This window comes from Serinus canaria, chromosome 4A (assembly GCF_022539315.1).
Source record: "Serinus canaria isolate serCan28SL12 chromosome 4A, serCan2020, whole genome shotgun sequence".
Taxonomy (NCBI): domain Eukaryota; kingdom Metazoa; phylum Chordata; class Aves; order Passeriformes; family Fringillidae; genus Serinus; species Serinus canaria.
Window position 1 is genome coordinate 13,984,814 of NC_066318.1, and position 23,743 is coordinate 14,008,556.

The 23,743-nt window shown below is 42.9% G+C and overlaps 1 protein-coding gene across 1 annotated transcript; it reads left to right on the forward strand.

Annotated features, from left to right (window-relative positions):
• Positions 1–1,310: 1,310 nt before the first annotated feature.
• Positions 1,311–10,830, forward strand: SLITRK4 (SLIT and NTRK like family member 4). Its single transcript, XM_009090311.4, has 2 exons — positions 1,311–1,427; positions 4,187–10,830. Exon 2 carries the CDS (start codon positions 4,237–4,239, stop codon positions 6,748–6,750), a length of 2,514 nt encoding a protein of 837 aa, XP_009088559.4. The 5' UTR covers positions 1,311–1,427; positions 4,187–4,236; the 3' UTR covers positions 6,751–10,830.
• The last annotated feature ends 12,913 nt before the right edge of the window (positions 10,831–23,743 follow it).

Consider the following 23,743-nt stretch of genomic DNA (forward strand, 5'->3'; position numbering starts at 1 on the left):
AAGCTCTTTCACCTACTAAATAAGCAAGGAATTAGTTTAGCATCCAGATAAGGTTGCTGATTAAACATAACTGGCATCTTGATCTTTACACCTGCATTTCTGTGCCTGCTGCTAAAATAGTTATAAACCAGCTATCTTCCTAAATTAATTTTATTCTAGACCTTTGCTCTCTAATTCATTAGTTTATTTTAAAGTGTTTGAAAAATTCAGCTTAAACTATATGCAAATCCTTCTAAACTGGGCCCTTTATATACACACATCCTCTTTTATGTGAACAGTACTTTGTTAATGGCTCAATAATTAAGAGAGTTTACATTTTAAAGACTTCAGTTTTTAATTGGCTGAATATTAATCACAGATCTCTTTCAGTTCTGTTGTGATATGCAAATTATTGATGTCTCAGCTGCATTTGTTTTCAGGTATCAGTCTAACCGCATAATGCAAAATAAAATTCTGCAATTATTTCAATTAGATGCAGTCAGCCTTTGGAGCAAGCTATTTATTTCATTTCAGTAAATGAAGAAAGCAGTTGCTGTTTTCCATTCCCTGGCGTTTATTGCCCAGAACTAGCACTCACAATCGGTGTATGTACAGCACATAAACAGTTTTCTAACTGGATCACATTAGCATTCGTGGTAAAGGACAAGCAGTTGAACTCCCCTTGCAAGATTTCATTTGGTTAACTGACTCTTCTGCTTCGGAATGCGATGTCACCTTGTTTGAGGGTATTCATTACCATTTTAAAGTGTATTATGAAAGCTAGAGTCGATAGGAGTTGTTAATTAGCAGAATCTGTTTAGCACCAGTGCATAACATTTGCGGATTTTTTCCATCAGACTGCAGCTGTTACCTACGCAGAGAAGGAATTTCACCTAACCACAAAGAATGAGATAGACAAATAGCTGCGTTGTCGTAAGAACGGCTCGGGTATGTCTCCTCGCAGCGATTTCGCTCCATAATTGCAATTCACATTAAATGCAGCAAATGTTACCATCCTGCCCACTCAGTTTCCACCTCTACTTTTGTTTCAAGCCGGGAGGGGAGATCACCAGAAAAGAGAGGGGGGAGTCCTTCCTTGCCTCCTCTCTCCTTCCCCCGCTCGGCTCTCGCAGCCGCGCTGCCCTGCGGCTCCTCGGGCGCGGGGGCCGCGCTGGCCCCGTCCCGGCCGCGGGCTGCACTTGTGGCTGCCTCTCCCGCCCATGGCAGCCCCGCGGCTCCCGGCGCGGCCCCGCCGCTCCCGCCGCCCCGGGGGGCTCCTCCCGCCCCGCACGCCCCGCCTGGGCTCCGCGGGGGCGCAGCGCGACGGCTCCCCGGGAAAGGTACCGGCGGCACGGCGCCTCCGGGCTGCGGGAGAGGCTCCGGCCGCGGCGATGCGCCGGGATTGCTGCCCCGGAGCGGCGTCTCCCTCCCCGGCGGAGCAGCGCTCGGTGCGTGCGTGCATGTGTGTATGTGTGTGCGGCTGTGTGTGTGCGTGTGTGTGCGGGTGTGTGTGTAAGTGTGCGCGTGTGTGCGGGTGTGCGTGTGGCGAGGGGAGGGGGCTCGCTGCGTGCAGGGGGTGGGCGAGAGCAGTGCGATGGGAGCGGGCGCCCGTGTGCAGAGGGATCCTCTCCCCGCATGTGTGCGGGGGACCGCGGCGGCGGGGCAGGGCTCAGCCGGGCGGCTGCTGCATGCGGCGGAGCCCGCGGGGTTCCGCAGCACCGGGCTTGCCCTCGCTCCGCGCGGCCGGGGGTGCTGGCCCCGGCGGGCGCCCGGCTGCCCCCGCCGCCCGCGGCGTGCGCGGAGCCGCCGGAGCCCGGAGCTCGCGGGGAGAGCGGCGCAGCGCAGCCGAGCGGAGCCGCGGCGACCCCGGGCGCCGAGGTAGGGACGGTGCCGGGCTGGCCGCGGAGAGCCGGGAGCATCACCGAGGGCGGCGGGCGCCCGCCGGGCGTGTGAGTGCGGGCGGGGGTGGGGGCACGGCGGGGCCGCCCGTACGTTGGCGTTTTAATTTCTTTCAATTATTCTGAAGGTTTTGTTTTCATTGCTATAATAATTACCGGTGCTGTTTTAAAGACGGCGAGGGGTGGGGTGGGGGGAGGCGGGGGTGCACACGACGAGGCGACAGTGGCTTCCTGCCGGAGCCTCTCTGCCATCGCGCTCGTCTCTCCCCGCAGCCGGCCGCCTCCCGGAGCCCCGGCCAGCGGCAGCAGGCGCAGCGCTGCCCTCTCCCATCCTTCCCGGGAGAGCGGGCGAGCGGAGGCACCGGGGCCGGGCGGCCCGGAAAAGCCGGCGGAGGTGTGGGAGGGACGGGGGGGCAGGATCTGCGCAGTGGGGCTGGGGAAGGGGGTGTGTGGATCTGCTGCGGGCTGGACTTTGCAAAGGTACCGGGGCGGGGGGGGCTGGTGCGTTCAGCGGCGGGGAGCACGGTCGTGCCTTGTTGCGAAGGGACGGCGGAGGGGATGCGGGGCTGCTGCGCCGCGCTCTGCCCGCTCCCGGCCGGGATGTGCGAGCGCGCCCGTGCCCCTGCCGCCCTCCCCCGCCGGGAGCGAGAGGGCGACGGGGCGGCCACGGCCGAGGGGAGCCGGCACCAGCCGAGCCGGATGCGGCAAAAAATTGCGGTAGTGCCGGCACTGCTGGCCGGGCTCGCCGCCCCGCCGCCAGCCCCGCGCAGCGCCCGCAGCCCGCCCGCTCGGCACCGGCCGGGGCCCCGGGGCTGAGGAAGAAGAGGGGACTCGAGCGTGGGCGAGGCAGGGATACGGGAGGACGGCGCCTGCCCGGGGGAGGGAGACGGAGCGGCGGGGGCGCGGGGACACCGGTCCGCCCCTGGGGGCGCGCTCGCCGCGGCCGGGGTCGGCAGCCTGCGGGCATCGGCAGCCGCTGCTCCGCTTCCCCCTTCTCCCGGCAAGCGGCCTCCCTGACCCCTTCTGCCATCCGTTCCCCTCATCCTTCCCTCTCTCCTCTGTGCTTTTCCTCTCTCTCTTGTCCTTCTGTCCTGCGGACTTCCCTCATCCCTTCTCTCCCCTCCCTTCCAGGACCCCCGGCACATCCTCCCCTTGTGTCTCCCTCCAGCCCGGTTCTCCTCCCTCCAGCTGGCTCCTGCTTTATCCACTTTTCATTCTGGCTCTCTCCTGCCAACTCAGTGGCTTCCTACAGCAGGAAATTAAAGGGACAAGTTGGGAAATGGGGGTAATGGGAAGATGGAATGTGTGTGTGCAATGTATTGATTATTGACTGATTTATTTAAAAATGGGGGGAAAAACCCCTACCTTATAACTCAGAGGAAATGCTGTGGCTCGAGTTCTCCTGCGTAAAAAATGGCAGTTCAGCTGGCTGGACTATATGCAAAGGGTTCTTATCAATGCAGGAATAAGAGCAAATTACATAATGTTTTAGGGGTGGGGGAAATAGTTCTCAGATTTCAGTAGTGTCAGACTGGCAAATTGTGACTTTGTTTTTCCCTGCAAGTCAGTGTATTGTTATTCCTGGGGATGGGGCTGTATGCTTGTGCATGCTTCTTCCATGTCTGAGTGCTTCCATTGGTCACCCAGAGCTGATCTTGTTTTGTGAATAGTTGTGTTTCTGCAGTCAGTTTACCACCTACTTATTTAAACTTGATATCAGAAGTGACAGAAACAATGTGTATGCATGCCTATGTAGCCCTACAGTGAATATCTTTATCACAGTGATACATCTGTATGTGCTGTTGCTTTATATACATATACTGAGCATTGGCATTGCATTTTGTGTCAGCATCTCCATCCTTTCTGCATTGTGCTATCCCATCCCAGATGTTTGGGCATGCATAACATCAGCATTTGTGTTTAATATCCCTGAAATGCACAGCAGCATATGAGCAGTGCACAATTGAGGGGAGTAAATATGCATAAAATTGGAATCTCCTTTGGTTATTTTACTTTATTAGTTATGCATGCTTGGCATGTACAAGAGAGAGAAATACATTTGACAGACCTGAGAGTTATTTGTGTTTCTCTACAGAAATTTACATTCTGTGTTTGAAATCATCCCAGCTCCCGTGCATTTGTTTGGTTGTTAAATTCTTTCATGTTATTTTAAATTCAGTTCTTGTAGTTTGTCTATAATACTTGGCAGGTACAGTAGCTCAGTGGTGTACAATTTCTAACCCAAGTGCCGTTTTGGAACAATGTCAACTGAAAAACATTTTCTTTTTCTTTCCTTCTTTCTTCTTCAGATTCTTTATCTTTGTTCAGGAGCCTAAGGTTGCTTGCTGATCATAAGAAGATGATTCTGTGGCTCTTTCTGGTTCTGTCATCTCCAGTTTCTTCTACAACTGCAGATGCTGATATATCTGTGGAAATTTGCAATGTTTGCTCCTGTGTGTCAGTTGAGAATGTACTCTATGTCAACTGCGAGAAGGTTGCAGTCTACAGACCAAATCAGCTTAAACCACCATGGTCTAATTTTTACCACCTCAACTTTCAAAACAACCTGCTAATTATTCTATATCCAAATTCCTTTCTTAATTTTACACATGCAGTGTCCTTGCAACTGGGTAATAATAAATTACAGAACATTGAGGGAGGGGCCTTTATGGGTCTTAGTGCATTAAAACAGTTGCACTTGAACAACAACGAATTAAAGATTCTCCGGGCTGACACTTTCCTTGGCATAGAGAACTTGGAGTATCTCCAAGCTGACTACAATTTAATCAAGTTTATTGAACGGGGAGCCTTCAATAAGCTTCACAAGCTGAAAGTCCTGATACTTAATGACAATCTGATTTCGTTCCTTCCCGATAATATTTTTCGATTTGCTTCTCTAACCCATCTGGATATACGGGGGAATCGAATACAGAAGCTGCCATACATTGGAGTTCTGGAACACATCGGGCGAATTGTTGAATTGCAGCTGGAAGACAACCCCTGGAATTGTACTTGTGATTTGTTGCCTTTGAAAGCGTGGCTGGAGAACATGCCCTATAACATCTACATTGGAGAGGCCATCTGTGAAACACCCAGTGACTTGTATGGAAGGCTGCTGAAAGAGACCAATAAGCAGGAGCTGTGCTCCATGGGGACAGGGAGTGATTTTGACGTGCGCATCCTGCCCCCCTCGCAGCTGGAGCCCGGCTACAGCACGCCCAACGGCCACACCACCCAGACATCCGTGCACAGATTAGTCACAAAGGCACCAAAGACTACAAATCCTTCGAAGATCTCGGGGATAGTAGCAGGCAAAGCTCTGTCCAGTCGCAATCTCAGTCAGATCGTATCTTACCAGACCAGGGTGCCTCCTTTAACTCCTTGTCCGCTCCCTTGCGTTTGCAAAACTCACCCTTCAGACTTGGGATTAAGTGTAAATTGCCAAGAAAGAAATATAGAATCGATGGCGGAACTCGTCCCAAAACCTTTAAATGCCAAGAAACTGCATGTAAATGGCAATTACATTAAGGATGTGGATACTACGGATTTCGCTGAGTTTGAGGGGCTGGATTTGCTACATTTAGGCAGCAATCGGATTTCAGTGATCAAAGGAGATGTTTTCCGCAACCTTACAAACCTACGGAGATTGTACCTCAATGGCAATCAGATAGAGCGTCTGAGCCCAGAGATGTTCGCCGGCCTCCACAATCTGCAATATCTCTATTTGGAATACAATGTTATCAAAGAAATCCTAGCAGGCACCTTTGACTTAATGCCAAATTTGCAGTTGCTCTACCTGAACAACAACCTTCTGCGAAGCTTGCCAGCCTATATTTTTGCTGGTGCACCACTTGCTAGACTGAATCTGAGGAACAATCACTTCATGTATTTACCTGTAAGTGGTGTTCTTGATCAGCTAAAGTCTCTTACACAAATAGATTTGGAAGGTAATCCGTGGGACTGCACTTGTGATTTAGTTGCTTTAAAACTGTGGCTTGAGAAGCTAAATGACGGTATTGTGGTGAAGGAATTGAAATGTGAGACACCTGTGCAGTTTGCTAACATAGAACTTAAGTCTCTGAAAAATGAGATTCTCTGTCCTAAACTTTTAAACAAGCCATCTGCTCTGTTCACTAGTCCCATGCCTGCTGTTATTTTTACAACACCCCCAGGACCAGTCCGGAGTCCTCCTGGGGGCCCGGTTCCATTGTCCATCCTAATCCTGAGCATATTGGTTGTGCTGATTTTAACAGTGTTTGTTGCTTTTTGTCTTCTTGTTTTTGTGCTTCGGCGCAACAAGAAACCAACCATAAAGCATGAAGGGATTGGAAACCAAGAGTGCAGTTCTATGCAACTGCAGCTAAGAAAGCACGATCACAAGCCAAACAAAAAAGATGGACTGGGTGCAGAGGCCTTCATTCCTCAAACCATTGAGCAGATGAGCAAAAGTCATACCTGTGGCTTGAAAGAGTCTGAAGCAGGCTTCACGTTTGCTGACCCACCAGGGCAAAAAGTCATTCTGAGAAATATGAATGACAAGGAGAAAGATTTATTGCATGTGGATTCCAGAAAAAGACTTAGCACAATCGATGAACTGGATGAGTTATTCCCTGGAAGGGATTCCAATGTATTTATTCAAAATTTTCTTGAAAGTAAAAAGGAATACAACAGCATAGGGGTCAGTGGCTTTGAAATACGTTACCCAGAGAAACTGCAAGACAAAAAAGCCAAGAAATCTCTAATAGGTGGTAATCATAGTAAAATTGTAGTAGAACAAAGAAAAAGTGAATATTTTGAACTAAAAGCTAAGCTTCAAGGTTCACCTGACTACCTACAAGTCCTTGAAGAACAAACAGCTTTGAATAAAATATAGGTCATACAATCCTATTGCCTACAGAGGACATTTATTTAATGATGAAAGTGCCTTTTGTTGACTTTTAACTTCCAAATACTATATTATATTGATAGGCATAGAGGCAGGTGTATCCAAGGGTGTCTGATTAACTGTAGCTGCATATGATTTGTCAAGTAGAGGAGAATTTCCCTAATAGATTTTACTCCATAAAGCTCATGCCCTGTGGAATCCTGTAGGGATACTGCAAACTCTATTGCCAAAGGGATGCTTTATACACGTTACACTGAATTTAACCTCAAGAGGCATATATGTTTTGTATCTTAAATGCAAACCATCGTCTCCTTGTGATTTGTTAGAGCAAACACAAGAACCCTGGTACTGATATTTGTACTTCAGCTGGGTCCTTCATCCTGCACGAGGATTTCAGTTGGTGGAACTGGAGTAATCCTTTGATTTGTGGTGTTCTAATGGCACTGTTTAAAGCTTATCTGGAAAGTAACAAGCATGCAAAGAGAGAACATTCAATAGTATGTGTAAATTGGTTACATTTATGGGCTGCATCTTGAAACCACTGGAAGTATAATGTTAAATTGTGTTTAAAATATACCATGCATTACATACCTATGAAATAAATCCGACCACTTGAAGCATACATGTCTACACAGAAAATTAAAAAAAAAAAGAAAGAAAGAAAGAAAATAGTTCAACCTGACTTCTGCAGTATTCGTGACATCTGAAGAAAATCTTTGATATTTATGCAGAATCTGTTCTAAGACTCATCTCCAATTAAAACCAGAGTTCCTTCTCAGTTACGTGAAACTCTTGCAACCCCAGCAGGTTGTCCAAAAATGTCAAAGTGCTTACTGTGTGAGCGTAGCAGAAATTATTTTTGTAATATAATTCATATTTATGAAATACTTTGTATACTACATAGGAAAAAAATATGTACTCCTTAAAATGTATTTAATATGCCTGACTTGTTTTCCTGATCACAATGCATTAATCATTCAGTATAAATAAAACCAGAACAATATACCAAACAGCAACGGGGGATGTAGTGTATAGCATCATCCAGAATAAAGTGATCAGATATAATAATAATAATGATGATGATGATAATGATAATAATAAAATTGTTCTGTACTATTCTCGTGAGATTAGCATATTACCTTATTTCAGATCTGTTACCAATGGTGCATTTTAAAATAGATTGGTTAGTTTTTTAGTATTGTGTCCCAGGCTGTTACTTGCCATCAGTTTTCTTGCTTTTCAGGTTTCTACAGCTTAATCTGAATACTTTTCACAAGCATTTACAGGAATTCATGCTATGGAGAATATTTTTGTTGTACGTGCAGAAGTTTTCTGTTCTTCTCTCTCTGGCTGCTTTTAGTCAGGAAAATGTGATCAGAGCAGTGAACAATATGGCAAATCCTGTTCAAAACCAGAGTGCAAAATGGATACAGTGGTCTCAGTTCAGAGGACTGTGTAGCTCATAACTCAAGAGTAAAAGCTTGCCTTTGTGAAAGCTGGATGTGAATAGCCAGGGAAAAAGGTAGGAGAATGGAAAATCCCCATTGTGTCTCACTGATGGATGGTACTTTGACATGGGAGTGGAGATACATTGGCAAAGCATCCTCAGCAATTCTGTGTGATGAGATTAACAAAATTCCTTTGACTGATGGGCTTTGGATAAGACCCTCTTATCTCCTTTGCTTTCAGAACCTTTATCCCTCCTTACCTTTTATGATCAATACATTAGTCAATTAAGATAGTAGGATATAAACATTAATGTTTTTCATGGATTTGAAGCTAGCAAAAATTAGAGCAAGACTCAATAACAATACTGTGGAGAAGGCTGTGTCAGCTGTTTCCAATATAAACCTCTAATTTCAGGGCTTTGTGACACTGAGTTGAAATTTTTATTCTGGAATGATACTTGGCAAACAGCCTGCAGTATATTTTTATCAAAATAGACCAAAAAAAAAAAAAAAAAAGCACTGCTGCTTCTTTATTTAAGGGAAAGCAAACAAAACATTTCTCTACTTTCAGACATTTGTTTATGCTCTTTTGGCTTAGAAAGAGGCTGGTTTTATTCTTTTTCTCCATACTGCATAGTATATACATGACTTCAGATAATAAAATTGCGAGAGATGAATTAATGGCTGAGTTTCTTTCAGAAAGCTGCATCTATCCATGCACAATAATTAACTTAATTCAGAATGTCATGGGGATTTTGAGGACACGGATGCTGCGTACACTTGCAGCTCTGGCATAAAAAGCTCCTGGCTGACCAATGATGCAATGCATGGCTGAGGTTTGGATGAGAGTGTGTGAGTTCATTTATTGTCTGTGGATTAAGGAGTGTCCATGGTGCCCTGGCCAGGTGGGCTCTGCTGGCTCCTTCAGTAGGCTGAGGGTGACTGTCCCTGGTCTGCTCTGCACAGAGCTGTGTGGCCTCCAGGGTGGGTCCAAGCTCACTGGGGTTTGCCAAAGCAGAAGGTTTCTCACTGGCATGTCCTGTATGATCCTCCTGACAGCAATGTGCTAAAAATATTAAAAATTGCAAGTAAGGAAATACTTCTAAGTGATGTTAAAACTGATGTGCTTGTGACTTGTGCTGCCTGAGTCAAAAGAACAGAGATAAATGAGCATACCTTCCTAAGCCAAAAAAAAAAGAGGGTTTTTTTGTTTCATTTTGTGCTGTGAGGCTTTCTGGGGGTGCTCTTTCTAGGTCTTTGTTTTGGTTTGGTTTTTATTTAATTTGTTTGAGTTTGTTTGGTTTTTGGAGTGATGTCTTCTGTTTGCTGATGAAAAGAACTGAACTGTTATGCTGTACCATTACACTGGGTCAGAGTTTTCTGATCACTGAGGCCCCAATTCCAGTAAAGCATTTCACCTCAACCTCAGTCATGTGCAGAGGCACTATTCATGAGATAATAATTGGGTACCTGCCCAAGAGTGGGACTTAGCTAGAGTGTTGTCATTGACTTCAGACCAAGCCAGCTCAGAACCATTGTATATAGTCCATAGAGCCCAGAGACTCGTCTGGGGTTATGCAGTTGAGTGTAGGTTCACCAGCATCAGTAAAGGTTGCACAACCTGGACCTTCCTGTAGAACTTGTCCCTAAGTGTTTTACAATGTATGGTGCAATATGTAGGCATAATAGTGTGAGTGAAAAATGCAGAAGCTGGCAAAACACTATTTTCCTGTGAAATTGTTACTTTGAATGGCAACCTTAGTGTCAGTTTCTTTTCCCCATGTTTGGAAACGGTGTATGTGTCTGCACAGCAGTTTTAGTGTGATGTCCATTCAAATCTCTGGTCAGTCTTTCTGAGGAGGTGACTCTTGGGTGTGGCTTTAACGGGTCTGTCTGTTCATTATGTTGGTTTGAGTGGCCATGCTTGTAAAATGGCTGTTAAGACCCACAGACATAAACTAAACCAGTGAAGGTGTTGGCATAACCTGTTGTCTCCATTGTACTATAAAGAAGTTTCCATTTTTAAATGAAATCAATAAAGTGTACTCGTTTCCTTGAAAAAGAAAACAAATTGTGCAATTTTATCAGACAGCAAATACCGCGGTGCAAGAACACCAGAACAGGTGATTTATGTTTTGCATTTAGTGTTGACAATAATTGACAATAATGCAACAATCTACTATAAATATATTTTTAAATGCTTTTTTTTTAAAGCCATAATGATGATACAAATTATAAAGGCATGGCCTTGTGAATAATGTTAACAAATGTTTCAGAATCAAGAAAAAAACATCCAGAACTTGATGGTGGTATAATATCTATAATATCTTTTGCATGATTTGTATGTTGATATTGTATGAAATGAGCACAGTGAGACTTTTTTTTTTGGTTGCATCCAAAGAGTTAGGAAGGAAATATAACAAGAATGTATTTATAATCACTCTATTTTGAAATAAAGTAAAGAAAACAAAATGTATTGGCTTTACCCTGTTTTGATCATTACTATTTTAGGTTAGTTTATAATTAAGGCAGTTACTTACGACATCCAGTCCAATGTAAAACACAGAAACCTATTGCTTATTAATTTTGTTTGCCTTCATCAATATCAAAATACTAGTCAGTGTTGAATTCAAAATTTGTATGAAATATTAATAAAATTGTTTGGTACTATTGTATTTCTGAAACTAGACTTTGTTAAGTGCCTGTCATATTCTCTTTTGGATTATTTGTATATGGATGACAGAGATTCTGTAAAGTAGTTATGCAGTAATGTTTTCTAACCACATCAACAATTTTTTCTATTTTAGAGATTTTTTTTTTTCTCATCTTCTGTTGTCCAACAAAGTCTTCCTTTCCCCCGTTATGCAAATAATATCTCCAAAGTCAGTGATTTTTTTTCCATTATAACCACAAGCAGAATGTATTTTTCAGTTGGATTCTCATTTCTTTAACCCAGAGGTGCTTAGAGGAACAATTACATAATGTTAAGAGCATTTGCTTTGATTCTGCTCTGTTCTTATTAGTCATTTTCAATAACAATTCTTCAGAGGAAGGAGAAGTTAATTTGTCCTTAGAAGAAGCAAAACCACCAATCCATCTCCATTTCATTTGTTTAGTTTTGTTTTATAACTGAAAGTTGCAAAGCTATCTTTAGGTAGTTTAACATGCAAATTTATATTTTGTAGTTAAAATGGTTTACAAAGCCTCATAAAGATCTTCATGGCAAGGGAGAAGAGCAGGAAGAGAATTACATTTAGATTGAACATTCCCTGTTGTGCAGGGTTTAACATGCATCATAATGGCAGTGAATGTGAATCAGAATGGGATATGGAGTGGAAAATCGGGACTTGATACAGATTTTTATCACTTCTAGTTGAAGTGTAACATTAGGAACAAACCCACAGCATTAGTTGAGAAAGGCCTGCATATAATATTCCATATAATTTCTTTCTAAAGAAAAACTTGAGAGCCAGGAATTAATTATTCATGCTTTGATAAAAAATGTGCATTGCTTTTCTGAATGCAGAGGAACTTGAGAGTTTTCTGTTAATATGTTTTGTCATTATTAGTTTTTATTTCCAATTTCAGTTCACTCATCCTTATGTATTATGGTAGATGCTGTGTTGGAAAAACAAAAATAAGAATATTGTTGCTCAGGGAAAAACTCTTCTCAAAAATTTACCAATGTAAATCCAGACTGACTGAAAAGACTTCAATGGATTCAAATCTGCTGTTACCCTAGTGAACAAAAAAGCAGGAACTACAAGATCTATCCATCATTGAAATAAAAAATAAGTAATTTTTGACTTGAAATGTAATATAATCTTGCTTTACACTCTGTTGATTTGTGTGCTAAAGCTGTTACTGTTTTCAAACGACTGTAGGGAGAGCACAGACCAAGTGCAGCCCTGTGTCTGTTTGATGACAGTGGAACTCTGCAGTGATTCAAGAGCCGTGGGCATCCCAGAGCAGTAGTGTGGGTACAAAACTATATAAATGTGCTGGTTTATACATCCACTTGGGGTGGATCTCACATAAAATACAAAGGCTTTCTTAACAATTCAATTTACTTTCTCCCTGCAAAGTTACTTCACTCTTCTTTTTCATTAAATAGGAAGTTTATTGCAAATATCTTTGTTTCATTGCTAATTTTATTTGTATTCACTAGCAGTTCTTGAGATAAGTAATTCATTGTCTGAAAGCAGTACATTTCAGTCTGTTATTTTTAAAATACCAGTCACTGGTAACAGACAGATACTGAGTTATGCTGAATTTTCATTCCCTAAGTAATAATTCCATAAATAATTCCTCAAAAGCACAAATAAAGGTCAGATAAGAAAAAGAAAAAGTCTGAGCTGATACTGAATCTGAATTTTTACACAGCATGTATGTCACTGTAGACAGTGTGGTACAACTCTGATGGGTAACAAATGGTCCCTTGCTTCTTTTTGGTCTTTGTTTAACCAGAAAACAGAAAGCAATCTCTAAATGGTTTTGTTGTCATTTTGTAACAGTAGAGTAACAAAGAATATTCCTAAATGTCCCTCATCCATGAGGATTTCATTTCTTGGTTTAATTTCCTGGAATGTGTGCACTGTGACCTTCCAGAGCATCCTCCCACTCCATGCTCCCATTTCTCCTGCAGTGAGCCAGTCCTTTACAGCTGAAGGTTTATCTAGGCTTGGGTTGATGGCAGTTCCCAAAGAGGCTGAAGAGTGGGATTTGTCAGTTCCTAGAAAACAGCTAAAAAAGGCAAAGAACCTGTCCTGGATGGTTTCTGAGCCACATCAGATGGTGTATGATCCAAAGCAGAAATGTAGGAAATGGTTTAAGCTTCTGTTGGGAAGTTTTATCCTGAGTTTTGAAGCTGGACAATTGTGGCTTTCCATGACTCTGAGTTGTGCAGTGTGAAGGAAATATGGCTCAGTCAATTGAATTCTGACAGACTGTGGCTAAATCCTGCAGCCATCTGCACCCACTCACCTGAGCCAGGCTTTGGTGCCACTGTTCACTGAAAAGTCTTGCACAAATTACTCAGGTTAAACCAGAATCTGTGATGCAGATTTCTCAGGGATGCTTTAACTAGGATGTGGATACATTTTTGTGCACCCTGGGAGTGTTTGGGTGTGGGGCTCAGTCTGTGCCCAGTGTTTGCTGAGCATGGCTTTGCTAGGAGCTCCCTTCATGTGCTGCATTAGTGCCCACACCTGAATATGAACCACTGGGCAGGATGTACATCTCAGTGAGCAGAGTCACAAAGGGCAGCGTGTTTTGACAGGTTTTGAGCTCTTCACTGCAAGAAACTGCAGGAAAGGATATAGCATACAGCAGATTTTCTTGCTCCCTGGCAGGATTTCCTAGACCCTGTGAGTCCTTCTCAGCAGGGTATTTGTGTCTATACACTGCAAATAAGGCTCCAGGTCACCAGTCTCGTGGACGTGCAGTCTGTGTTTGCTTATACCCAAAATAGTTCTGTGGAGAAAGATGGGAGAATAATTTCCTCTTTTTTTCTTTATCTTTCCTTTTTTTCTTCTTTTTTTTTTTCCCCCTGAAAGGTGAAATGGGCTGAATTTGAGTTATCCCAGATTGAAACAGAAAAATGCAGGTATTTTAAAGAAGGGTCACATTGTTGGTTAATATCAGTACTATTAAAATATTTTACTGAGAGAGAGAAAGGAAGAAGGCAGTTGTGTTTATATTTGTAGCATGCAACTTTTCAACTTCCATTCTTGGGTTAGAACATGCCCCTGGGTGCCAAGGCACTTAGAGGTGCAGCTCAGGGCACAGTGCAAAGATCCATCCTCAATGTCTCTCTGCCTTTTGTGTGGTAGGAATGAAATGCAAGGTTTGGAATGTTCCCTCTCTGTTTGCTCTAATGGAAGTTACATCAGCAGGCATTCCTCAGGACCACACTTCCAGCTCCTGCTGAGCTGTGCCTGCAGTTTGATGAGGTTGGCTAGCACAAAAGTACAAATCTCATACAATGGGTGATCTTTGGGATGGGGTTAGCACTTTGAAATAAGTGGGGTTCATATGGTTTCCTTCCTAAACATCACCATGTCATTGCACTGTTTTATACTTATGAAGATCTTTACTTCTATGATCTGTTCAATAAATCAGTGGTTTTACAAATTTGATCAGGAAACTGGGTCCAAATGTCTAGAAAAAAAAGTTTTGCTTCTAATTCTCATGTTTTTAAAAAAAATAAAGAGCAAAAACATCGTGAATAACCTAGACTTAAGATTTCTTTTTGTTCAATGAAAATTACTTTTGCCTTAATGAAGTGAAGTATTCAAAAAGTACAAGTGAAATATTTAGGAAGTAATTTGGGAAAATTTGGTTTGTGCCAACAAACTTGGCCCCTGTTTTGTAATCCTTTCTCAAGAATATAAGCTGTGGATGCCGTAAGAGGTTTTCTCTTTTAAGTAGCTTCCCCTAGAATCTGGAGTTTCATTCAGCTGTTGGAGCTATGCCATGAGCATGATTTTATGATTTTGCTATGGTATTGGTCAACAAAACAACAGTGTGATGCATTTTCTCTGTGTAGCTTTGTCAAGTAATTTATACCACTTAGGACAGCAAATATAGTAAGGATTATAAATTGTAAAGTGTGCTGGTAAGAATTCCTATACATTTGTAATGTGCTTTCAGAATGAAAGCAGCATGCAAATGATGAGTATTATCAGCATACAATCCATTTCAAAAGGGAAGTAGCACTGTACTCTGCACAGAGCTCTATTGTTCAGATTGAGGAATACCATTGAGAGTGGATAAGCTGTGTTTTCCTCTTTGTAGACTTTTCTTCTTCAGCTGTTAAATAGACCTGTTTACTCTGTACAGAGCAATACAACTCTGAGCCATCTGCAAGAAAAGGCATAGGCCTAAAAAAGACAAGCAAATGCATTCCCTCCCAAAAGAACGTCTGCATTATAATAATACAATCACTCATATTTTCCAGTGTCATTGGTAAACATGAGTGATTGGGCAAAATAGGAGTCTTTGGCCATTTTTGCTAAGCTGACAAGCTGTGGGACTGAGATGTGGAGTTGGCCTCAGCTCCTGTTTCCTTTCTCCACACCAGAATTCCCTGTGACATCATCCATGGCCAAGGTCAGTTTGCCCAGGTGCCTTTCAGTGCCTTATGGGGCTGAGGCAACCACCTGAAATCACAGCCACTCTGCAGGTGTTTGCAATGAGCTAGAACTGGAGTTATCATGGGCTGGATGCACCCAGAGACAGCAGAGGATGGCAGTGACCTTTGCCAAGATGCCTCTGGAGCTCACCTGTGCCATGGCCCACAGCATCCTTGGGCCAAGGAACGAGGCTGCAGCAGGGCTCAGTAACATCCTTCTTGTAGCACTGCAGGGAGGAAAAGTAACACAAGAGCTCTGCAATCAAGAATGCAAGACTCTCCTTGGCTGTCTGCTATCCAATATGTGGGCTAGTCCCTTTTGCAAGAGAAGTAATCTTCACTGCTGGCTCCAGTCTAAGCTCTGGGGAGCAGGTGACAAGAACTTGTTTGCCCAAATGAGGTTTCCCCCACATTACAGCTCGCCCAGGTTCTCTGTCAGATATATGGAGACATGTGCTTTACCCTGTCTATAAATAGTACACACTCAAACTTGCATTAACAGTTCTCATGGTTTGGTAATATGCTGCACAATGCATGTGCAAAATTGCATTTCCATGTGTATTGCTGAGTGTCACTGGCAGCAAATGAGGACAACCATTTCTTACCTCAAAACCTGTTGTGGTGGCCAGCTTCAGATTCCTTTGCCAAATTACACATGCTTCTTGTATAATAGTTTATTTTGTAAATGACAACACTGTCTTTCTTTTTAAGAAAGAGAGAAGGCTTTCACCTTTTCCTTTTTTACTCACTCCTCTGCAGTTGGACTTCTGTTAATCCATTCCCAACCCATAAAGAACAAAGAAAAAATCCTCTACAGGAAAACTCCACTTTGTGTAACACACTGAAGATGGCACTGTAGTAACAACTTCATACTGTGGCTGATAAGATATGCTTGTGTTTGTTACTGGGAAATTGTGATTTTTTTATTTATTTAGCACAGCTAACATAAAGCCAAAGGTCACTTTAATGCAGCACCACCCAACACTGCTACTGTAATTAAGGGTGAAGAAGGGTTTCTTTTACTTGGACTTATCACAAGGAGGCTCCAACTCAACCCAAACTATGTGGAATAGTTTATAGCTGATCTTCATAATAAGAGAGTTTTTTGTTAAAAAAGATAAAACCCAAGGAAAATAAAGAAAATCCTTTCTGTAAAGGATGTCTCCCCATGTCTGTAACTCTTACAGATCATGTTAAAGGATATTAACACCACAGCAGGTCTCTAAAGACCCAGTGAACCTTGGGCCCTTCATGGCTTTAGTTGCACTACACAAATCTTCCAAAATTCAGTTTCCTATAGAGATTGGAGTCTTTAATTCATCTGAAACAGGAGCTTCAAGTTAAAAGAAAAACAACCAACCAACCAGACACTAAGAACAGCAGTCACAGCTTACAGCCACATTTAGGTTAATGATAATTTGTAGTAAGAATAAAGAAAAACAAATTTAAACTGACACTTCTATAGGTCTGAAATGATGCTTCTATCTGTTTCATAACCCACACCTTTCAAGCCTTTCACTCATAGCAGGTGGGAGTTCTGGGTTGTTTTGAAGTAAGTGAGTAATTGGGCCACTGTGCAGCAATTACCTCTCCCAGCTACTTCCATCATACATGCCTGAGCTGTTTTGAGGGGGATTAAAAAAGGAAACTTTCTATCCCTTTTGCTTTACCTTGCTCAAGAGAAGTCAGTGGAAGAATTTGTGTGAACTGCCACAATGGGGATCTTTTTCAGGTGTTGAGAAAAAATTGCAGGATTTAAATCCCCACTGATTTCCATGAGAGGCAGCATCTGTCCCAGATGACCTAATGCTCTTTGTCAGCAAACTAATTTAGGGGAAGAAAATTTTGACTTCTTCCAAACTCCCCTCCCAAGCTGCCAAAGTGCTTCTCCAGCTGTCTGGTATTGTAAGTGTGCAGCTTTTCAAAGATATGGGAGATAAATAAGTTTAGGGCCTTGATCTTGGAATAAATCTGGTGGGAGTTCTCTAATTACCCCAGCAGGATGCTCTGCTCTTTACACAGCCCCTTCCAGCTGCCTGAGCAGCCTCCTCAGCCCCCCCTCCTTTGGCAGCTCAAACCTTCCCAGAGAACCTCTGCAGATCCCCCAGCAGAGGAATGCTGAGTTTGTTCTTGAGTGAATGAAAGCAGGGGTAAATTATTTCTATTTGGGCCACCACGACCTCCAACTACAGTAAAAAATCTGTGTGGGGAATGGAGACAGACACAGGCAAGCCAGGAAACCCAGAAGCCAATGGTGAGGTAGGGGTAGATTTGAGGGATGCAGAAGGAGGAACTGGAAAAAACCTTGGGTTTGAACTTCTGGAGCTGGAATTTTTGCTTAGAGGTGATTTTGGGGCCATGGGATTGCTTAGAGACCCATGAAGCAGTTAGCTGGCAAGACAGGTGAGAGCAGACTGAGCTGTTAGAAAAATAAGCACTAACTTATATATACTCATGTAAACATTTGGAGATGTCTGTGATGCATTGGCCGTTAATATTTAATTTATCACCTGTTAAATATTTTATTTTGTATAGTTCTTTACTGGAAAGGTGATGGATTGTGTCATCCATGAGGACCTATATATAAGATCTGGCAGATTTCTCAGTCTTTTGAAAAATAATTACATTTATAAGCAGTTTGCAGGAGGTAAAATGCATTATGAAGAGATTAGTCATGTGCAAACGTGTTGTCTCATTTTAGTTTGCAGAAAGGCAGGAGTAAACACCTGCAGGCAGTATTTGTATTGCAAAGGGAGAGTTATTTTGAACCTGTAGAGAAGCTGCCACCTGGATCTTCTCTACTCCAGTCATCACAGAAAATTGGAGCTGTTTGCTTCTACCTGCCATGGCTGAGGGAGCACAGAGCAGTGTGAGGGGCTGAGGAGATAGCACAGGGCACTGCCCCTGTGCCCCCTGCACCCATGGGCAGCACAGCTGTCCCTGCACACCTGGGAGTTCGGGTCTTTGTGCCTCCCTGGGACTTGTGCCACTCTGATATCTGGAGGGTGAGATGGCCCAAGACACAATCCAGTAGATCTTAAACACTCAAAAAGCAGTCCCGTGCAATTCCTATTTTTATTTTGTCATGAACACAATCTGTGTCCTGTTCTGTGGTCACACAGGGCCACCATCCCCACTGACTGTGCCATCCCACACACACAGACCTTGGCAAACCCCCAAAGCAGTTCCCTCTCTCCTGTTAGGCCTCTGACTGTGCTGCAGACAATGAACACCTCCTTCATTTTTCAGTAGTTCTTGTTCTTACCCCAGGAAAGCATTTCCTTAGGTCCTTAATAGCAAGCTTAAGGTTCAGCATTTATTGAAGCACTTTGCTAAACTGTGTCTTGCTGAATGGCTGCCAGATGAAAACAGATGGGCTGATTTACCCTGGTGTTCTTCCATGACTTGAGGAGAGCTGTAAGAGCAGGAATGCTGATGAAAGGTGGGCTCCAAAGCAAGCGAGGGGCAGAGCTAAATGCTTCCAGGCCACAAGATGTTCCTGAGCCCCCTGGGAATCTGTAGGTTTGGAGACTGACCAGGGTCAGTACAAGCCTCTCTGCAAGGAGCATCACCCCAGCTATTCATCCCTGGTGCTATCTCAGTTACCTACCAGGAACAGAACAGAGGGACATCAGCTTTCCCCATTGTCACCAAAACCAGCTGGGTTGTGGGCAGAGAGCAGGGCTCTTTTCCTAGCCTGTCTGTGCTGCAGGGCTCTTGAAACAGGAGTGTGCTCCTCTTCTGATGGCATTTCTGATGAGCCAGTGGGGACACAAACTGTTCATGGATCCCTAAAACCACTCCCCTTTATTAAAGAGCTGCCAGACATGCTGTGAGATTGAAAGATTCCAAAAAACTCTTGTCAATATGTTAGAGTTTGGTATAAAATTATGGCCACTGTCTGTCACACATGAAACAGCGTGGTAAGTTTAAGGTTTCGCAATATGTCACATGCTTATAAAATATATTAAATAATGGTTTATAAAATATATTAATGAAACAAATTGCTAACTTAGAAACAGATTTGTGGAGATTCATTTTTCATGAAATTTTTTTTGTTCACAAACCTGAGAATGTTGCTACTGCTGGCAGTCACATTTAAATGCTGTCCTATAAGGTCTCAAGTCTATGACTGAATATAATATGGTCTTAAGGAAAAAGAGTGAGAGAGCATGGAATTAAAAGCTTTATATATTCCAAGAGTATGCCGAATCAATACTGTCTTGGCAGTATTTATTGTTCCAGTGTTGTATTTAAGGGTTTTTTTCCTGTGCGTGGTTTTGCTTCTCCAATTGATGATACTCCTGATATCCACAGGCAGTCTAGCTTGTTACCAAAATGTGCCTGTTTATAATGGCTTTAATGCCAAATGAAAAAGTAGGAGTAAGAAAGGAAGGGTGGGATTTGGGCTTTAAAATGTCTCTCCATGAATTATTCATATTATTTATTTCACAAGATCAAATGCTGTTTTTGAAAAATAGTATGACAGGGCGTGCACAAGAGATTTCAGAGGTTGAATATGAGCAACAAACCTTTTCTAGGAGAGAAAAAAACAATAAAACCATCTCCAAACCTCAAACAGAAAGCTTGCCTAAGAAATATCAAAGATCAGTGTTGTGGGACTGTAAAATGCAGACCCAAATCTATCATTTTATTTTTACATCAAGGTGTCATCAAGCTCTTCTCTGATCCAAGACCAAACAGCAATTTTCGAACTGTGGTGCCAGAACACGAGATCACCTTCATTTTTAGAACAACATAGCTTGGAATGAGCCACATCATGTATTAACCTCTGTAAAAACAGTGAATTTCAGCTTCTTGAGCAGCACTTCATTCTCTTTGGGCAATTAACTCTGGTATGTGAATGGTGAAGTTCCTTTATTTAACCCAGAGAGCAGAAAAGGGAATCCATGGAGTGCCAGTCCCACCCTCCTTCTTTCTTTGTACCCACTTAAAGGGCACCAGTGGGCATCTTCCTGAATTTCATTGGATGTGTAGTGGGGAATGTTGCAGTAATGAGCAGAGAGGACTCTGTTTCTTTAGGCAGGAAAAGCCAATCTTTAATGTTACATTCCATTTTTAGACAGTTTTCAAGACCTCGTGTATAACTCTAATTGGTTTGTAGCTTTCTTGCTGTTCAATTCATTGGTTAGTAAATGGCATTTTACATCTCCATCAAACCCTTCTATTCCTGGATAGTTTACATGTTTTTTTCACAGATTCCCATGGGACAGATTTCTTGTTTTTCACAGGTGCAAACGGTTCTTTTACCAGAATAGTTTGTTGTGCTAACTGCTTTCGTTCTTATGATTTTTCACATGGGAAGTTACAAGCTAACTGTTAGCTTAGCTAGAAGAGGAGGACCTAAACCACATTAACTAGACCTAAACCACATTTTATAGGGCCTTTTTTATTTATAATTTCTCTACCTGTATGCAACAGGGGAATGCCCCCTGGCAAAGAAGCTGAGGATGTTCCTCGTCCTGCTTCACTGTGGGGATGGCAAAGGCAGGCTTGGAATGGAGCCCCTGACAGCCTCTCCTGCTTCTGGTGGGGCCAGCAGACCTCCACTGACCTGAGCAGCCCCAGGATGACCTTTAGAGTGGGTCCAGGCCCTGCAGTGTCACTGGTGTCCATGGAAGTGCACTGTGCTGGAAGAACAAGTAGCAGGTTTATGCACTTGGTACCGTGGAAAGATGATGTGGGCTTGGAAAATCCTTGGTAGTCTCTTGTGCCTTCTTCTCTCCTCTTTCCTTGCTTACTCTGCATATAAATTAAGACCAACTGGGGTTGTACCAGCTGCCTAATTTATTCAGATATTTAGATTTGTATTTAATGTCATCTCCTTGTCAGCCTTGGTAGACTCTGGTTCAGACCCACGGTTTTTGCTGCTGCAGCAGCCCTCAGAGGCACAGAAGCTGGAAAAGAAGTAGGATGTAATTCAAGAGCTCTTTACATCTTTGTAACCACGGATACCTAAGTGATGCATGTGACCAGTGTTTACAAAGTAAAGTGCCTTGTTTCCAGAAATGGGAAAAAAATCATAATATTGGTGCTAAATGTCTGAGGGTTCCTTATTGTAAGTGTAAATAGTAAATTGTCCCACAGAAATGTGATGATTAAAGCAAAAATTAATGTGTACCTATCACACTTTTTATCTTATATTTGTGTTGCATCTCCTTATTGATGCTATCTCTTAACACAATTCCCTACATAAGGCAGTTTCCTAAAGGTATCTTTCATTTTGCACTAATTTGTTGAGATTTTTTTTTCCTCTCACTCCTAATGAGGAGTTCTAGGATTCTACAGGCATCTGTTTCTTTCCATGATCCTTCAGAGTACACGTTCTCTGCCTCAGTTTCTACTTCCTAGGTTAAAGTCCTATTCATTCATTCATTCATTCATTTTAACCTTTCAGATTCAAGATAGGTGTAGAAATTCTGACCACCTAACTCTACAAAATATCTCAGCAATAAGTAAAGATGTACAAACAAAAATAGCCCAGCTCTTTCATGAAAAAAGTCACAATAGGCAACTTTCATTTTCCTGGTGCTTTCCCAAAGGGCACATGGGTACCATCATGACCTGTTGGCTTTTTTCTAGAACTGGAAAGCCAGGGGGGCAGGAAAGAAATAAAAAATGCGTTTTTCAGGAAGAAAGTGTTCTTCAAACTGCACTAAACATTGAAGTGCTTTGCTTTGTAATAAGCTTAAAATAATTTCTAAGTGTTTATGGCTGAACCACTGGGAAGAATCTCATTTTTCAGTGCTGGGAAACAGATAATCTGTTTCAGGTTGATATGTATGTAAAAGCCTTTAGGGAAAGTTTTTATGAAATTGAAGATTGCCCACAATTTTTCCAGAGCTGGAATAAAAAAGACAACAAAAAGCAGTTCTTCAAAATTCCAATATTTTAGTATGTTACTGATTTCTGTAAGTGCATGTGACAGTTTCTTCATCTTACATAGCAAATCCCTGTAGGTAAGACCAGCAGAGGCAGATGTGGTGGATGCCCTAATACTGGGGACTTGAGGGCTGCTCTTGCTTTTATGGCACATTCATTGTTTCTGTGCTTGTGTTCACAACTTTCTTTTGGTGTTTTCCTCATGTGATTCCATGTGGAAGCACACATCAGCAGCTGCAGGACCTTTGTTCAAAGCTGGAGCTGCAGCAGCTGGAAGGGCAGTGCTGGCAGTGTCTGCAGGAGATGATCCTGGCTCCTGCTCCCCTCCTGGCCACGCTGTTTCACAATCTGATTAATGCACACATAAATAGTCTGTGCTCTGAGGAGGAGGAAAAAGATCAGGCGTTGTTGGGCAGTTTCTCTTGATTAAAAGCATGACATTACCTTACTTTAAAATACTTTTTCTAAGGCACCTTGAAGCAGAAATTCCCTTTTCCTCCAAAGCCCAGCCACAGGCTTGTTTCAAAGCCTGAGGGAGCAAGGAGCTTTCCTTTACCAACCTTTTAGAAAGTCCCCCTGTCTGGTAAAATTTAAACACCCTATGGCCAGTAGCTCTCTTTGATTTGGGATTGCATGGGGGTCTAAGGGAATTTGGGTGCAGGAGGTGGGGTGAGAAAGGCACATGTGCACACATGCCTGCAAACTCATTACAAGGTGAGGCCTTCTTGTGCAAAATCTCTCTACCCTACAAACGTGACAAGGGTAAAGATGAAGAAAGCATTAACTTCAGAGCTGGTTTCTGTTAATCTGTGCCATGTAGCCACTCCAGCATTATGTGATGGATGGCTACTGCTGCTCAGAGGCAAAGCAAACTCCCCAAAATAAACAGAGCTGTGAATCTGGTGGAAAAACCGACCACGAGGAGCAGCCAGCATTTGATCCTTGCTGCTGCAACAGGCTGATTTGCTGGCAGAGTAAGTAACCACGCTGCTGATGAACCTTTCCCACTGTCAGTTCTGCTTCTGTGGCCAGGAAGTCAGCTTGGCACCTTTATATTTGTTTTTTAGCGGTGATTTCAGTTTTGCAGTTACACCCACCAACTTGAAGCCCATGATGTAAGGCACTGTTTAGGGGCTTTAGCCTGTGCATGGCAGTGTGAGAAATCTGCAGTGCAAGTATGCTCCTCTGCAGCACTTACTTTTAGCAGGTAATTGATTCAGGTTTCAATAAGGAGCAGCCCTTTGACAATTCTGTTTTCTTTCCTTTTTTGAACCAGTGTTACAGGACAGCTGCAATATGCCTAATTTATAGCATGTCACTACGAATATTATCCTAGTGACTGTTTGTTTTGTTCCTATTTGTGCTGGGTCTGACTTCCTTTGTAAGCAGCTTACATTTTATAAATTTAAACCAACACAACCAAAAAATACCTATTTAACTTTCAAGCCAACTTTAGCATGAAAAGAGGCTTAAGTTTTATAGCCCAGAAGTCAAATTA